Source organism: Gorilla gorilla, chromosome 13 (genome assembly GCF_029281585.2).
Source record: "Gorilla gorilla gorilla isolate KB3781 chromosome 13, NHGRI_mGorGor1-v2.1_pri, whole genome shotgun sequence".
NCBI lineage: Eukaryota > Metazoa > Chordata > Mammalia > Primates > Hominidae > Gorilla > Gorilla gorilla.
Window position 1 is genome coordinate 79224721 of NC_073237.2, and position 18646 is coordinate 79243366.

The window sequence follows — 18646 nt, forward strand, 5'->3', positions numbered from 1 at the left end:
AAAAAAATACAAAAATTAGCTGGGCCTGGTGGCAGGTGCCTGTAGTCCCAGCTACTCAGGAGGCTGAGGCAGAAGAATGGCGTGAACCCAGGAGGCAGAGCTTGCAGTGAGCCTAGATTGCACCACTGCACTTCAGCCTGGGCGACAGAGCAAGACTCTGTCTCAAAACAAACAAACAAACAAACAAACAAACAAACAAAAAAAACTCACGGTACAGAACTCAGAGAAAGCTGAGTGCTCAGGGCCATTTTTCTTTATAGAGGCATAATAAAGACACACTGGACATATCCCCTGACTTCTCAAGATGTTTAGAGATTTATACTCTATTCCCACATCTGAATAATTTATTTAGGATTATAAGCATCAGAAAGCTAAGAGGAGATGCCAAGTGCACACCCTGAGAAGAAACACCCACTGACCCGCAAACCCAGTGTTCAGAACATGGCAACTCACATTCTATGTGTTATGTCTTTTATTAACAAAAAAATACGTGAAATGCAAATGTAATGAGCATTTGATCTGAGGACTTACTGGAGTATTTCAATTTGCCTCTCAAGACTATTTCGATCTTCTGTGTATTCTCGGATTATCTGGAGATCCCTGTAAAATTGTATTTTATGTTTGAGTGAGAATTAGGTGTCAAGTCCTGCCTCACGTATACCTACCCTCCCAGACCCTTTCCCACCTTTTTCAAAGATGAGTGTCCTTGGCCACAGTTTTCTACCTTTCCCGTGCTCCTGCTCTGGGCCTCTGTGGCCTCAGCAGCCTCCTCTCCTTCTGCGACTCCACAAACACACTCACATCCTGTGCTTTCTCCTGTGAGTCTCTGCCCCGCCTCTGACATCACAAGCCTAGAGCTTCTCCTCCTCAGCCCATCTCAGCACCCACCAGCTCTTCCATCCCCATGCTCGCTGACCCAGCTCTGTTCTCCATGAGGGCTGAACCTCCTGAGTCCCTTCTAAGGGCGTCTCAGAAACTGTGCCTTCAATCCTCTGAACCTTCCCTGCTCATCTAAAGCCTTATATAATCCCAACTCCATCTATTTTCTCCTTTCCTGTGATTCCTTCCTCTTTCCATCTCACACTACTCCTGCTCTCCCTCCTCTCCTTACCTAAACCACAGAGATCCCCAAAGAACCAGGCTTGCTAAGCTCATGAGACACTCATTCTGTGGCAATCCCTCTGTTGCTTTATGATGGAAGCTCTGGCTTCTTCCCCAAACTGCTCAGAACACTGGCCCTCTCCTCCAGCCCCTATCCCCCTGAGCATACAAACCTCATCACTAGCTTCCCAAAATGCCCAGGCTATCAAGTTTGGTTCACAATAACCTGTCCATCTGCTCCCTGGATGATAAAAGTACACATTTCCTAATTGTCTATAGGAATTTAAGTTCCTTAAACCAAAATTCGGGGGCCTTCTATGATAACCTTAAACTAGCTTTTAAACTTTTTAATTTTTTTTTTTAAACTTTTGCTTTTCTATTCAAAATGTCTCTTTCTGCCCTGTGGTCTGATCACCTTTCCCCAAGCCGTATCCTTCCCTATGTTCTGGTCCCTGCTTTGGTTACTGCCTTACCTGGAACATCTCTGAGACTCTCTTTTCCCATCTGTAAAATGGACATAATGAAGGTCCCTGTCTCACCAGATGTTCTGTGGACTGGATCAGTTAATGCTTGTAAAGGACCAGGACAGTGCCTGGCAGGCAGCAGTGCCACCAGCTCTGAGTTGCTGATGTTGCCATCCGGGCTGCCTCTCTCCCCTTTCCCAGCGCAGAGCTATCTTTCTACCTAGGCTCACCTCCAGCATCACCTCTTCAATGCAGTTCTTCACCTCTTCTGAACTAAAACAAAACCTTTTCTGTGATCACACAGCAATTAAACCATGACGACGTTAGTGGCACTACTTCTGATACTTTTTAGCTCTTCTGTTGTTAAACCCTATAATCTTTTTGCTTTTTTTCCCAACTAAATTTGAAGTTCTCATCGTGGGCTCTGTGTTTTGAGATTATATATATATATACACACACACATATGTGTGTATATATATATGTGTGTATATATGTGTGTGTGTATATATACACATGTGTGTATATATACACATATATGTGTGTATATATATACATGTATGTGTGTATATATATACTTATATGTGTGTATATATATATACATATATATATTCTCCACTCATAACTCCTTATCTAGTTCAGAGACTTGTATGTAGTAAACGATAATATTTCACTGTTTTGTAAGACCTTAATTCTGATTAAAGTTTGCAAACAAACCCAAAAAAAGATATTTTTCCCAAGTGTACATGTCCTAGGGGATACACACATATACACATATCTATGCATTTTATATTTACCATCCACATAAAAATATACATGTCTATGTTCCTTATATATAAATACGTGTCTGTGAATGTATGTATGTGTATTAGGTTTTATGGTATTAACACCATACTGCAAAACTAACACACACGAAAGTAGACTTGCCTACTTTTCCCTTTCTTATGTTTTATGGCCAGGATTCCTGACTTCAAAACACTTTAATAAGTACTAACCCTTGACACTGTGGTATATTCTTTTAGCTCCCAGTTAATTCAAACATTTATTAAGCCCTGCACTAGCCAAAACAGACAATAATTATTCTATTTGCTTAAAAAAATTAAAAACATAAAAAACACTAGGAAACCTGATACTGAAAATAAAATCATTAGAAAGTAAAGAAGATATTAGCAAAGTTACTAACTCTTCATTATTCCATAGCTGAGCTTCTTTTGCCTGGATGATCATCTCAATATTCTACTCAAACTAACAAATAAAATGCAAAGTTCATACCTTTCAGTATTCAGACTCTGATCAGCATAATCACTTTTCAAAGCATCTAACTCACTCTGAAGAAATGCTATGTTTGTCTGTGCTTCTAAAAGGTCTTTCTTAACTTTCTGGTTTTCCTGGATAAAAGGAAAAGTGGGGGTCATTAGATTCAGATTTTCCTCTGCCTGGGAGAAATGAAGTAAAGTGTCGTGTCACCCTCCTACACCACTCTCACCCTTCCACAACTCTTCAAAATCTCAGTGTTCAAAGAACTACTTGTCAATTCAAGGTAATTTGAAGTCAATATAAATTAATAAAGTGTCAAAAATCAAAACCCTCAAAGTCGTTCTTCATTTTTTTATGCTTGATATTTGACACCAAACTACAACAGTCAAGGGTTTATCATGATGTATTTCAACACATTATTGGCAAATTAACTGACACCAACCATTCGTATGCTTGCTTTATTTAATGAGCGCTTTAAAATTATTGATAAACATTTTGTGGAATCAACAGTACCTATTACCAGGTACACTGGCTACTTTTTACAAATAAATTCTATCACTTAATATTTTAAGTTTTACACTTAAAAATAAACCAGCGTGATTTGAAAATTTCTGTATTTTCTTAAAATAATATTGGAGACATTCGTTCAAGATGGTGGATGGAGCACATGAATTTGTCTTTTTCCCCTTCCAAAACCTCACTAAAATGAAATGCCAAAGGAAATGAACCAATAACAGTTAAAAGAATGGAAGAGCAGCCCAGAGCATTCAAGTGACTTAAATGCACTTCTAGAAAGTGGAAACTGATGGAAATATGTTGCCAAAGGGAACAGAGTGGGAAAATGGAAGATTAGAGGAAGTGTGTTCAAGGTTTTGACACAGAATCCAGAAGGAGACAAGTGACCGGGCCGAACCCCAGAAAGACAGAACCAGATATGGGGTTGGAAAGAGAGATTACAACTGTATAGTAAGGCACCCTTCCCACCAAGCCCATTCCCTATCTTACCCTAGCAAGTAACAGCAGAGAGCCAGAGTGGATTCTGAAGACAAGGCAGAGATTATCTTTTTAAAACTAAGTGGCTCCTGTAAAAAAAGCTAAGGCTTCTCTCTGAATATCCCTGCCCCACTCACACTGGTAACTGGGGTCCCCTGCCAGCTTCACACACAGAGCTCCTAGGAAGACACTCTCTTGGGAGAAAGGCCTTCAGGTGAGCATATCTGTTCACACCGTCCCACAGGATCCTACACCAGCTACCTTAAGTGACCAAGCTAGTCCTTCATTTTAAAATATGAACAGATCACCAACAACTGCCAGGTAGTTGAAAAAAAATGGTACCTAGAAATAATTAAATTAATAAATCCCAGAGGAGTCCCAAAAAAGCCTATTTATCTAAACAAACTTAATAAATTGTGAGGGGGAATGTAGACATTCTCAAATATTCAAAAACAGAAAATTTCTCTCTCACATGTTCTTTCTGAAGAAGTTTCTTGAGGATGCGCTATGCCGAAATGAGGATGAAACCCTCTCCTCCCAAAAAATTGTAATATGCAAAATGCTGCAATTCAGTGAAAGGCCTAGTGAAAAGAAATTACATATGGGTAGCAAGTTTAAAAAACAATCAGTCCAATAAGAACTGAAATTTTGCCAGGTGCGGTGGCTCACGCCTATAATCCCAGCACTTTGGGAGGCCAAAGCGGGTGATCACGAGGTCAAGAGATTGAGACCATCCTGGCCAACATGGTGAAACCCTGTCTCTATTAAAATTCAAAAATTTAGCGGGGCATGGTGGTGCGCATCTATAATTCCAGCTACTTGGGAGGCTGAGGCAGGAGAATCACTTGAACCCAGGAGATGGAGGTTGCAGTGAGCCAAGATCATGCCACTGTAGTCCAGCCTGGTGACAGAGCAAGACTCCATCCCAAAAAAAAAAAAAACTGAAATTTTATAGACTCCAAAATTAATATTTTCAAGGAGAAAAACTAAACAAATTTCATGCATTGGAAAGACTAAATAAGTCTTAAGGTATCAGTGATATCATGAAAATGGTAGCGCTTTTTGTAAGAAGAAACCAAAAAATCAACCAGAAAATCCAAGAAAAACAAATAACTTTACAAGAACGTCATTATCCAAATACAAAGCCAACTAAGATGTGGAAAAATCTGGAACTAGGAATTCATTTGACCATGAAGCTGGGAACTTTCTAAGTGGATCAGAGATAATAAATGGAGAGAAAGAAATGCAAGCCTCACTCATTTCTTAGCTCTGCAGTGAAAATATTTAGAATCATAAGAAAGAAAATGCTCTTTATCTGCTTTCAAATTTGAGAGTTAAGCTAAAACCAAACTAAATAAAACTCATAACAGAAGATATGCAAATGTCATCAATTGTGTCAGTACTAAAAGTAGATGTGGCTGGCGTAAGATGGAAAAGCGACAGAAAAAAAAAAAAACTTGGAGGAAGGGGCAAGGCACTAATACCCTCATCACTAAGCCAGGAATACAGACCAGAGCTGATGATGGAAGAATACAGGGTTAACTGCGTTATATAAAATGTAAGCACTATGTCTTTACTACTTTGTATGAAAAATAAGTAAAAGCTTTCACAATAAGTGGCATATTATTGAGGGAAAAGCCTGCATAAATAATATCTTTGATCAAAGTTATTTTAAGGACTTTTTCTAACTACAGTATTAACTTCTCTTTAAGCTGCTCTTCCTGGAACACTGAAATAAGAGCATGAGGATGTGGTCTAACAGGAAGTGCATTTCTGTAAGTGAAAAGGTAATTCTTACCATTGATAAATCATAAATTTGTTTTTTCAATGCAGCCACATCTTCCTTTTGACTTACGTGTTTTGATTGTTCTTCGAGCTGAAAGACCAAATAAAAGTTGTGTGCTTACAAACTCACTTGAATTGCTTTGGTTAAGTTTAGGACTATCCTTGAATATACATATGAGAATTCTAGAAGTCACCAATTTTCAACATTATGCAACTTTATAAATCATTAAACTACATAAAATCCATAAGGATTTGAAATTTTGTTCTAAATAATTTAAACATTTGAAAAAGGGGTTTTGTTGTGAAATGAACTTTTTTGGAAACAGATGAAAAGCCTTTTTTGGAAATCATTCAACTATTAAGCAACCCAGTTCTTGCTTTTTTCAGTTATGCTACATTAGAATCTGGATCTTTTTATTCTCCTTTGCATTATCTGCATTTAACACTTTCCATTCTGTATTACAATTATTTAGAAATGTCTTACCTTCCCTGCTACAGAGCAAGATTTTTTAAGAGCAGAATTAGTGTCAGATTCACCTATGTTTTCTTCATGGTGAGTTCAAGAAATGCTTATTAAATAACTAAAATCAATAAAATCTGAGTATAACAGGAAGCTAGAGACACAAACACACTTGATTATATATATCTACATTTAAGCTTTGCTTGATGATTAACTCATTTCTACATGAGCTTTGCTTGCTGGTTGACTCATTTCTATTGCAATTACAAACTCGTTACAATTACCAGACTAAATTGGTTCCACACATTTATAACCTGGAGAACAACAACAACAAAAACAACAACAAAATGCCTTTCCTACAAACAGCTTACATCCTCTGGGAATGGTAGGGATCTGTTGGTATTCATTATTGGAATGTTTATGCACTGATCAAAATGGATCCCACATTTCACCAAGTCTAAGTGCTTTGATTCTGGACCTTCTTCACCTTGCCAGATGCTATAAAGGGATAGTGTTTACATAACAACGTCACGACTGCCACGAGGCTGACTCTGACTGAGAAAAGCCATTGATTTAAACATGCATTTTGACTTCAGAGAAGAAAAACCATCGGGAAAAAATGAGTTTCTCAGAATCAAGGACACAGTTAGTGGCAATTACAACAAATTTGTAAACTATAGCCCTTAATGTACTCTCAAATAAACATCTTGCTGTTTTGCCTAACAACCACGTCAGGCATGCAGGAAGTCTGGTATAAGTGAGAAAGCACAAACTGTGTAGTAAGATGGCTTCATCAGTTATTAGCTGTGTGACTCTGAACAAATTAGTTAACCTCCCTGGAACTCAGTCCTCATCTCTCAAAGTAGGATATTTATACCTTCCTCCGAGAAAGTTTAAGAATTTGATTTTTTAAATCATGAAAAAGAGCTTAGTGAACTGCAAAGTCAATAAAATATCAGTCATTATGGTTAGGAAAGACAGTTTACTAATAATTGCATTTTATAGATCAGAAACTAAAAATCAGAAAGATGATGTGAACTATCCGAGGTGCTTCAGGGAAAAATGGGTACAGTTTTGACAAGGATTCAGGTCTCCTGACACATGGCCTTTCTTACTGTTCGGACCACTTGGGCCTCATCAGTCGCTGCATCTCTTCTTGTAGACATTCCTTTAAAGATTTGGGAAGCCACAGAAATAAGTCAGGGCAGTGACTCAGTGAATTTGTGGCTCTAGCATAAACAGAAGATTGGTCTGTTCAATTCTGTAATGTAAGCATAGTATGCATGGCCTAATAACTTTTGAAAATTAGATATAAGGTTCAAATTGATATTCATTTTCTAAGGAGGCTACTGGGGAGAATTCTTAATCATCCCAGAGGTTTAAATTGCAATAGTGTATAAAATACAAAATATAGCTAATTGCCACTTAATCTCATCACCACTTTCAGAGATGATTTTTTATTTTTTATTAAGATAGTGACATAATCATGACTCACTGCAGCCTTCCTCTCCCAGCTTCAAGTGATCCTTCCACGCCATCCTCCTGAGTCACTGGGACTACAGGCATGTGCTACCACATGCAGTTAATTTTTAAAATTTATTTATTTATTTATTTTTGCAGTGGTGGGATCTCAACTATGTCACCCAGGCTGGTCTTGACCACCTGAGCACAAGCAATCCTCCTGCCTCAGCTTTCCAAAGTATTAGGATTACAGACATGAGCCACCATGCCCAGCAAGGATGATCCTTTTTTAATTACCCATTTTCATTTTAGCTAACACTTCCCCATTAGTTATGGGAAAAACAAAAACAGATCCAAGAAGTGTGTTTAGTACAGTGCTGGAGCCAGCCTGTACCAGCAGGTGAGAGTCTGCTTTAAGCATCTCTTCTCAACCTTAAATTCAGTAATATCAACTTGGTAGCATGAAATCAGTAATGACAGGAGTATTTATACCATGGAAATAAACAAATGATACACATCCCTCCCCTCCCCTCCACCCACTATAGAGCCACCTGTTAAACAACTGCCAGAGTATTACTGAGTAAAACAGAACCTGCTCATTAGAAACCAAATAGAGGAAAAGCCAAAAACCAACCACATTAAACAAACAAACTTATCACATCTTTGCTCACACTTCAACAAGTTCTGCTCTTCTTCAAAAACTAGTGACTCTTGGTGATCAGGGTACCCTAGATCTGAAATTTTCTACTTAGAAGAACAATATTCATTTCATTTAATAAATATTCCCTGAATACTTACCATGCACTTTGCAATAAGCTAGGGGTAGGGACACAGGGATATTTGACATGACCAAGAAAAACAGTCATGAAGCATGCAGTCTACCAGACACAAGGGACTTGAGAGTACTAAGCTGGTGAAGACCAAGGAAAGCAAACTGAAGTTTTATGGACAATGGTTGAAGGGATCAGAAAATAATTATTAAATCTATGCAAAAGACAGGTGGCCCCTGGAAACAGAAGAGGAAGTCAGGGGCCCTTAAAAGGTCTTTCAGGCTGGGCACAGTGGCTCACGCCTGTAATCCCAGCACTCTGGGAGGCTAAAGTGGGTGGATCACCTGAGGTCAGGAGTTTGAGACCAGCCTGGCCGACATGGTGAAACCCGCCTCTACAAAAAACACAAAAATTACCTGGGCATGGTGGTGCATGCCTATAATCCCAGCTACTCAGGAGGCTGAGACAGGAGAATCATTTGAATCCAGGAGGCGGAGGTTGCAGTGAGCCAAGATCTTGCCACTGCACTCCAGCCTGGATGACAGAGCAAGACTCAGTCTCAAAACAAATCTGAAATCTGATCTATCTGCCACTTCGATAGGATTCCGAATGTTTTTAGTTGTTAATGGCTTAGATACCCTGAGATGCTGAGGCTGTTCCTACAAGTCCAGCTGCCACATGCCTACCTTTCTTAGCTTTTTAATGGTCACCTGCAGATCTCCTACTTCAGTTTCATACTGACGTCTGAGGTCACTGAGGGCTTCCTCAGCTTTGCGTTTTTCCTAAAAGAAAAAAAAATATGTTGTTCATTTAAATAAGCTCACCCTCTTAACCTTCAAAACCCCACAGGTGAGAAACATTTTGTATCAAATTAAGGCTGACTTCAGCTCTCCTACACAGGGAAGGTGAGAAAGGATATCAGAAGGAAACCAATTGACTTCAGATGTACCACAATTTTGGAACTGAAACCTACAAAACTGAAAGAAGAGCAGGATCCCACAACCTACATACACACCTCACCCAGGAGTGACACCTCTAAGACTATTACTCACATTGTGATAGAGACCACAGCACATCAATCAATTAAGTAATTATTGCTCTAATTAGTTAAAAGACATGGCACAGTGACCGGAATCCTATCATGTCATCAGGACTCAAGAAGGCATCCTGGGTGCACCCTTTTCCCTAGAGATGATGTCTTATCTAAATCCCAATCACATCACTGCAAATTTCTATGCAAAGTGCTTCCCTGTGGCCTGGTACTTCTCGGGGGTGTCCCTTCAAGTTCTTCTGGAGCAGAGAATGGCAATAAGGCACCCCAGGAGGTCAGGGGATTGCCATTCAGAAGCTCCCACTGGCTGAAACATCTCTAAATTTACTTTTCTTTTAATAAATGATACAATTTTATATTTTACCTTCAGTATTCGAATAGTTTTATGTTGATAGCCAGTAAAATTCAGTGTACAAATATTCGCTGATCACCTACCAATGGTTCTAAGGGACTGGGGACATGGGGACAGAGAGGGGGACAATAAAACTGATGTTCTCAGGCATTCTAGCAGAGGAGACAGAAAAAGGCAATTTCAGGAAATAATACAAAAAAAAGAAAAAACAGGGAGATGTGACAGGGAGTCAGTCTGCTAGAGAGTAAGGTAGGGCCTCTCTGCAGCATGCTCCCACATCTGAATACCTGCCAGAGGTAGCGGCGTCTTACTGCCCACTCATTGGCTGTGGAGCTGGGCAAGTTGCTAAACTTATCCATGTCTCCATTTTCTTTTTAACTATTGTGAGGATTAAACTAAATAATCCATATAAATTAAATAATCCATGTAAATTAAATAATCCATGTGAAATGCTTGGCAGAAAAGCAACATCTTCCCTTAAGGTAACGTTTTTAAAAGGGGCTATCTTGACTTCATCCAGCTTTACAGGTGAGGCAACAAGTACTGCCTGCCTCACATGTGGATGAAGACACAAAGGCCTCACAATGAGGTGCTAATGAGGCAGCCTTCCTGGCCTCAAAATGGACTTGACTGCAAGTCCCTTCATTAGATCCACAGCCACAAAACCAAACATAAACATTTTAGGGTTTAGAAATACTTTATCCAGGCCAGGCATGGTGGCTCATGACTGTAATCTCAACACTCTGGGAGGCGAGGCGGGTGGACCACGAGGTCAGGAGATTGAGACCGTCCTGGCTAACACAGTGAAACCCCATCTCTACTTAAAAAAAAAAAAAAAAAAAAAAGAAATTAGCTGGGCGTGGTGGTGGGCGCCTGTTGTCCCAGCTACTCGGGAGGCTGAGGCAGGAGAATGGCATGAACCCGGGAGGCGGAGCTTGCAGTGAGCCAAGATCGCGCCACAGCACTCCAGCCTGGGCGACAGAGCGAGACTCTGTCTCAAAAAAAAAAAAAAGAAGCACTTTATCCAGAGTTCAATAAAGGAAACGATCACTAGCCTATTTCATTCCCAACCTGCGACAGGTAGATGCTGAGAGATCAGATAAGAGATTGTTACAGTAACGCAGGTGAGAAATGGTAGTGGTTCAGATCAACTCTTCACAAACTTCCAGTAAACTGGAATGGAGGGAACACGTCCCAACTCATTCTATGAGACCAGAATTTGCCTGACGCCAAAATAAGACAACAGAATTAAAAGTACAAACCAATATCTCTTCCACATATGAATGCAAAAATATTAAGTAAAATTTAGCAAACTGAATTCAACAATCTATAGAAAGGATAATACATCATAACTAATTAGGGCCTATCTCAAGTGCAAGTTTGTTTTAATATTCAAAAATCAATCAATGTAATTTACCACATTAACATTCTAAAAAAGAAAAAAACATGATCATGAGACAGAAAAAATATTTGAGAAAATCCAACATCCATTCCTGACTAAAACAACAGCAACAACAATAATACTCAGCAAACTAGGAACAGAAGGGACTCTACTGCATTTATAAAGGCATCTGTGAACACTACACTACTAACATCACATTCAATGTTTTCATCTCCTTTATTCTTCTTACCAGTGCAATAAGGCAAGAAAAATAAAAAGCTTCATTCAAATTGGAAAGAAAAATAAAATGTTTTTATTAATATATTTCATAATCATCCTAGAAAATCTGACAAAATCTACCAACAAAAAGGCACTCATATAAACAATGTAAGCAATGCTACAGAACACGAGACCAATCTCAAAAATCAAATGTATTTCTATACATTCACAATGAACAATCGGAAATTGAAATTTTTAGAAATACTATTTACAGTATCATCAAACTATGACATACTGAGTATATCTAAGATGTACAAGATCTGTACAGTGAATAACACAAAACATTGCTGAAAGAAGACATAGAGAAATCATATTTTCAATACTGTTAAGATGTCAATTCTCTCCAAATTGATCTATAGATGCAATGAAGTTCAGTCAAACTCCCTGCAGACTTTTAGTTTTTGTTTGCTTTTTTTTTTTTTAAAGAATTTGAAAGGCTGATTCTTTGAAAACTAAAGCAATTAAAATAGGCAAAACAACTTTTAAAAAAGCACAAAGTTGAAGAAGAACTAATACTAGTTGATTTCAAGACTTATTATAAACCAATAGGTATGAAGACATACTATAAACCAATAGGTATCAAGACTTATAAACCAATAGGTATCAAGACAATGTAATATTAGCATAACAATAGACAAATCAATCAATGGAACAGAACAGAGAGCCCAGAAATAAACCTACACAAATAGAATAAACTGATTTTGGATAAAGTGCAGAGGCAATTCAGTGGAAAATGGTTAGTCTTGTTTAATAAAGGTGTGGGAACAATTGGATATCTACATGCAAAAAAACAAAATATGAACATTGATCCATATCTTGGCACCAAATACAAAATGGATCCTAAATGTAACCTAAAACAATAAAGCTTATAGAAGAAAACACAGGGGAAAATCTTGAGTTAAAGATTTTTAAAGATCACCTGAAAAGTATGGTCCATGAAAAAAAGTATGGTCCATAAAAAATTAAAAATTTATACTCTTACTGTTACGAGAATGAAAAGACAGGTCACGGTGTGGGTGAAAATATTTATAGATCAGGTATCTGATAAAAGACTTGCATTCAGAATATAAAAGAACTCTCAAAACATAGTAATTTTTTTTAAAAAACTGTATTTGTAATGAGCCAAAGATTTTTAATAAGACACTTCAGCAAAATATATATATATATACATATGGCAGATAAACCCATGAAAAGATCCTCCACACAACTAGTCATTAGAGAGATGCAAGTTAAAACCACAGTGAGATTCCTCTACACACCGATTAGAATGCTGAAAGAATGGGACTCTCATACACTGCTGATTGAATCATACAACTGTACAACCACTCTGGAAATCAGGTTTGTAGTATCTTACAAAAATACACATTCATCTACACAGATGATCAACCCATTCCACTCCAGGAATTTACTCAAGAGGAATAAAAGTATATGCCTCTATAAAGACTTGTACATGCATATCCATAGCACCTTAATTTGCAATAGCCAAAAACTGGAAATAACTCAAATGTCCTTCTACAGATGAATGGCTAAACACTGTGGTACCCCTACGTAATAGAATACTACTTGGCAATGAAAAAGAACAAACTATTAATTACACGGATAAGTCTCAAAACAATTACGTTGAGTGGAAAACGCCAGACAAGAAATAGTATATACTGCATGATTCCACTTCTATACAGTTCTGAAAACTTCAAACTAATCTACAGCGACAGAAAATAGAACAATGATTATCTGGCAAAAAGGGGCAAAGAAAGGAGGAAGGAAGGCTTGTTATGCCTTCAAGGGGCATGAAGAAACTTCGAGGGTGGATAGTTATGCCCACGATCTTGCCTGTGGGAACGGTTTCATGGTGCATACATATGTCCAAACTTCACATATACTGTACTTTATATGCAGTTTATTGCATGCCAATTATACCTTCATAAAGCTGTTACAGTTAAAAAAAAAACTAACTGAAGTAATGCAATATATGCTATATATGCCATAGGAGTCAAGGACAGGAAGAGGTGAATGTGGCTACAGGAGCAGGGCAGGGCATCAAGAAGAAAGTGAGGGTTCCTCTGAGCTTTGCAGAATTTGGGAAGGAGGAAAGGAGTGAGGAGATAATCATCAAGACAAAGAAAACAGCTGGAGCCAAAGCAGGGTCAGGCACAGTGAGGCCACTGGGCCAGGGCTGGGGGCGAAGAACCCTGGGGAGCTGAGGGGAGCCGTGTGGAATGGAAGGAAATGAGGGAAAAATGTTAGACTGGCCTGGGCACATTATTCCAGAGAAGCTGTGTTTAGAAAGGTGTGAGGCGGACACTAGGATGGACAGGCAAACAAGTTTCCTCGCAGTGCCAAAGCTGCTCAGCTGGCAGTGACGTCCTGGACTGGCGTGCTGAGGTGTGGAGACCACATGTATGTGGTGACTGACAGGCCACATGTGTCATTGCTATGGAATAGAGAAATGATGCTGTGGATGCATGGGTTTGCCACCACCGGACTGAAGCCAAGGAAACTAAAGAAGATGCTGTAATTAACAAAACGTGAAGTTCTAAAAGGTGGGGGCCATGGTAATATCCCCATTACCAGCAACAAATTTGGGAGGCATTTATCTGGAAGAAGCAATGAGATATGATGACAGAATAACACATGTGCTTGATAAGTGTTTGATGAATGAATTTGTGCACAGATTAAACACAGCAGATGGGGAGAAAAAAAGGCAGAAAAATGATTTCACTCTTTCCTTTTTACCAAAAGGAAAGTGCTAGCTGAAGAAGGGGTTATCCATTGCTCTGAAGCTGGACCATAAAACTTGAACCATTTATGTGGTTGAAAATGATGTCCAGCTTCTTATTAAACTTTTTATAAGAAGACAGGACAACAAAGACACCCCAGGGCATATATGTGGTAAAGCCATTTAAGGTGAAGAACCTCAAAGGAATCAAGAATACACAGAGCCACAGGAAAAAGCAGGACAGTAACAACCAGGGTGCAGCCACTACACTGCAGGCACCGTGCTAGGCACTTTATATAGATCATCATGTTTAACCCCTGTGAAGGCAGGTAGGTTGCATTATCCCATTTTAGAGATGGAATAACAAAGGCTCAGAGGTTGGGTTATTTTCCCAATGCCACCTAGATACGATCTGGGCCAGGATGCAAACTAAGGTCTCCCAGATGCCAACGTTCAGGCCACTTGTACATTATTTTGCTGCCACTCAGTGTTAACAGGGCAAATTAATAAACAAAGGTGGAAGTTTTAACCTAGCATTGTCTATTTTCTGTTTTCAATAAACATTAATCACCCAAAAATATTTTATAAAAAAATTATTTCTTCAATGGAAATCACTGAAGGTAACATATCACTTTCAACTTTAAATGGTTCCTATAATGCTGAATAAAGGCATACAATCAGCCCTTCATATGCACAAGTTCTGCATCTGCGAATTCAACCACTAAAGACCGAAAATATTTTAAGCAGTAAAAGTGATGCAGATAAAAATACAGTGTAACAGCTCTTTACAAAGCATTTACATAGTGTTAAATATTAGGTATTATAAGTAATCCAGAGATGATTAAAAGTATACTAGAGGATATGCATAGGTTGTATGTAAATATACACCATTTGTATAAAAACTTGAGCATGCAGATTTTGGTATGCGGGGTTGCAGGGGAGTCCTGGAACCAATCCCCTTGGGTACCAAGTGATGACTGTATTCCATTATAAAACGCCAAAGTTTGAAGACAGAATTTTAATTTCACTCTAATCTAGATTTAAAGTGGGCAGCAGGTGTGGGCAGACACAGGTATGGAAAGTCAAGCCACCTTCTCTATGAAGGCTGCCTCTGCCTTCTCCCAAGGCCTCATCTCTGATGTTACCCCTTCAAAGAGGCCTCTTACCCGCAACCTAAGCAGCCTCCTCCCCCAGTCACTATCGCACGTTATTTCTTTACTGCACTTGTCACTATCTGAACTTATTTGCTTTGCTTATTTGATTATTATTTCTACTTCTTCTTACCCCATCCCCAAAAACCACCACCAGTAAAAATTCCTTTGCTGGGAGACTCTGCGGAAACCTGGACTTGCTGTACCCCTGCATGACACCCAGAAGAGTGCCTGGGCCCTCTCCATAGAAAGCACCTCATAAAGATCTGCTGAATGAATGGCCAACCCAGAAACTCACGTCTTTCCGTGTCTTATGTTCTGCAGCCTGAATCCTCTGATCCATTTCCTCTTCCAACTCACTCAACTGCATAGCTGCCTTGTCCTGGGCTCTGAAATTCAAAAGGGTGCACACCTTTTCATTATACTCTTGAACATGAAACATGAAGAGAAACTTCAGATTCATCTATGTTAAGCCCTATATATTACAGATGAAGAGAAACACCCCATTCAAAATGATTCCCCATTCCTTCTACATAATAAAATGAGATTGGCAATTCGACCATTTTGGTGTAAAATGATTTTAAAACTAGATACAGTTATGCATTCCTTAACAACTAGTATACATTCTGAGAAATGTGTCTTTAGGAGATTTTTGTCATTGTGTAAGCGTCATAAAGAGTATTTACACCAACCCAGCTGGTAAAGCCTACTTCACACCTAGGCTATATGGAATAGCGTATTGCTCCTAGGCTGGAAACCTGAACAGCATGGGACTGTACTGAATACTGGAAGTAACTGTAACACAATGGTATTTGTGTATCTAAACACAGAATAGATACAGTAAAAGTATAGGATTATATTCTTATGGGACCACTGTCATTTAGGTAATCCTTTATTGACCAAAACATTGTGATTTGGTACCTGACTATATTAAATAAATGAATAAATTCGATAAAATGATATTAAACTAGATTGTGGCAAACAGTAAAGATATCAAAGTGCTGGGAGGCTCTCAATAAATTCTGAATTTTTTTTTGCTCTCATGACTGAGTTACAATCCTGGATTAAAAAAAGAACTCCGTGGCAAAGTGATGGTTAGATATAATTTTGAAATTTCACTATACAAAACTCACAATGTTATATGTTAAAGTGAGAAGGGAAAAAAAGATCTCAATCATTATTTCTTATTTGTCCCCTAAAGTTCTAGACTGTAGATAAGGTTACCTTTTAGAAAAATTCTGTTTCTGTTAGGAGTGCAATTATAAATCACATCTCTATGGAGACAGAGCACATTGATTTGCAACTAAACCATGAGCTTTAGAGGTGATTCATTCAGACAAATGACATGCTATTAATAAATGACAGGGCTTAAATATAAGATTTTCTGTCTTCTAGTTTGATGGGTCTCTGCTATAGCAACTTACCTGCTTTTGACTTATTTACTCCCTCACAACACAATTTATTCATGCATTGGTTCAACTTCCACATAAAACTCCAAGGAAGTATTATGGGAGGAAAAAGACCCCAAAGCAAAATTTTCAGTAACATTATTATCTTCTGTTCCTATTTACTTCTTCCTCATCTTATAGCCTGTCCAAGGTTATGTTAACCAAGCTTGGGAAGTCAGTTCATTTCTGCTTATAAATACCTGCTATTTGAAGTCTAGAAATTGTGTATCTCCATATCAATGTCTGGTGGTTTTTTGGTCAACTCTGGGACTGTAAATGGCTAAGGCACATATTCTTTCTCCCTCTGTTATGATCATTTCCCACCTACTTCTTCTAGCTATCCAATCCCAAGCATCTGGGACTGCTCCATAATGGACTCTCTCTGCCCTTTTCACTTCTGAGCAACATTTTTCTCCTTTTGCAAATCAGGGTGATGCATAATCACAGAGTGCTTGCCCCAGCAATTTCTAATTTCTGGTGAAATGTCTGCCCACTGTGACCTAGTCCAGGGCTCCCACCAGGACACTGGGAACCCCTTCTTCAGGTGCAGTGCAGAGCAAAATGGCCAAAACCCTCCCCCAATTAAAAATAGCAGTGAGGCTGGATGGCTAAGCATGCAAGGAATGGTTTAAAAGTAGCCATTTAAACACTTCCTGAGGTCTTTGGTAGCTAAGAAAGGAGGCTTTAGGAGACTTCAGCTCAGCATAGAGGCTGGCTCTGGATCCCTCCAGCAGCACAGAAGAGAGTGGATGGGGACACCAACACAGCTCAAATTAATATGATGTACTCACTCCACCATGAAAAAGCAGCCTAGCTGGTAATGAGAAGATCAAGCATGCCAGTCTGTTTTTTTCCCTCGTAGGTTTACATGGTATTATCTTTAGATGGGGGGCATGTGTATGCGTGTGTACCCACTTATCTCTGTGTGGGTCTGTATATGTGTACCTATGTGTGTACCTATGAGTTTGTCTGTTTTAATACTTATTGGATGCTCTGAAGAATCAATGTGTGTGTCTGCCTGTCACATCTCAAAGGAGACCAACTCCGGGACTCTGATCCACACTCCAGAATGCTCTACAGACTTTGGAGTTCTGAGGACCACCCTTTATCCTCTAGAAGGCCCCTAGAAGGCTAATTTGAGAGAAAAATGGTCAGTCAAGTACTAAAAATGTTCATAAGAAATCCCTTGTGAATAGATCAACCTTGGCTTGACTCCAGGACTATAAGAAAGGTCCTACTTCATACCAAGAATTTAAAATATTTTCTTTTCTACATTATAATGAACCAAAGGTTCAACTAGATAGTTTCAGCATCATGTGGATGGGACGGATAAAGAGACAGCAGAATTGAAGACAAGTCACCTGCCCCTATGCAGACAGGGCAGCCTCCTATTAAAAGGGCTGCATCTATACGCTCCAGGCAGAAACCAGCAGGGTGCACAGCATCTTGGGAGCTCCTGGTGGAGCACATGACAGCAAGGAGCATCCGTGGGGCACAACACACAAGAACTGTGACAAGCACAATGCCCTCTCTTTCCCAATACATGCTAAAGGAATGCAGTTTTTCCAGGGGGCAAAGAGGCCGACGTTTGGACTGCAACACATATAAATTGTTTTTTTGCATGACATAGCTGTTAACACCAATAAGATACCCTACGTAAGCTAGCTATGGCTTATATGAACTGTATTAGAGTAAGAGTTTAATAGTTCTTTGGCTTTCAGTTCAAAGGGGGAGGGCCAAGTGAGGAGGGCTAGAGAGTAGAGAGAGTCAAAGCAGCACTGCTGAGCACCCACCACGTGGTGGGCAGTGTGTGCGGCTCACCCATGACATCATCCACTAAGTCTTAACACCCGGAGGACGTGAAGACATTCATCCTCATTTTGCAGTTGCAGGAACTGAGACTCAGGGAAATTAAGTAACCTGCTCACAAAGTCTCATAAATGTAGGTAACAAGGCCAGGCTTCAAATAGTGTTCCATCT

The 18646-nt window shown here is 39.1% G+C and overlaps 1 protein-coding gene across 2 annotated transcripts in view; it reads right to left on the reverse strand.

Moving 5' to 3' along the window:
- Window positions 1-18646, reverse strand: part of RASEF (RAS and EF-hand domain containing) — a 77634-nt gene that overhangs the window by 27425 nt on the left and 31563 nt on the right. For both annotated transcript variants that reach the window (XM_055350844.2, XM_019032994.4), the window contains 5 exons: window positions 15517-15607; window positions 8975-9070; window positions 5611-5688; window positions 2835-2950; window positions 532-600 (listed from right to left, as the gene is read on the reverse strand). In XM_055350844.2, the coding sequence (XP_055206819.2) occupies window positions 532-600; window positions 2835-2950; window positions 5611-5688; window positions 8975-9070; window positions 15517-15607 (450 nt within the window). The remainder of the gene's footprint in view (window positions 1-531; window positions 601-2834; window positions 2951-5610; window positions 5689-8974; window positions 9071-15516; window positions 15608-18646) is intronic.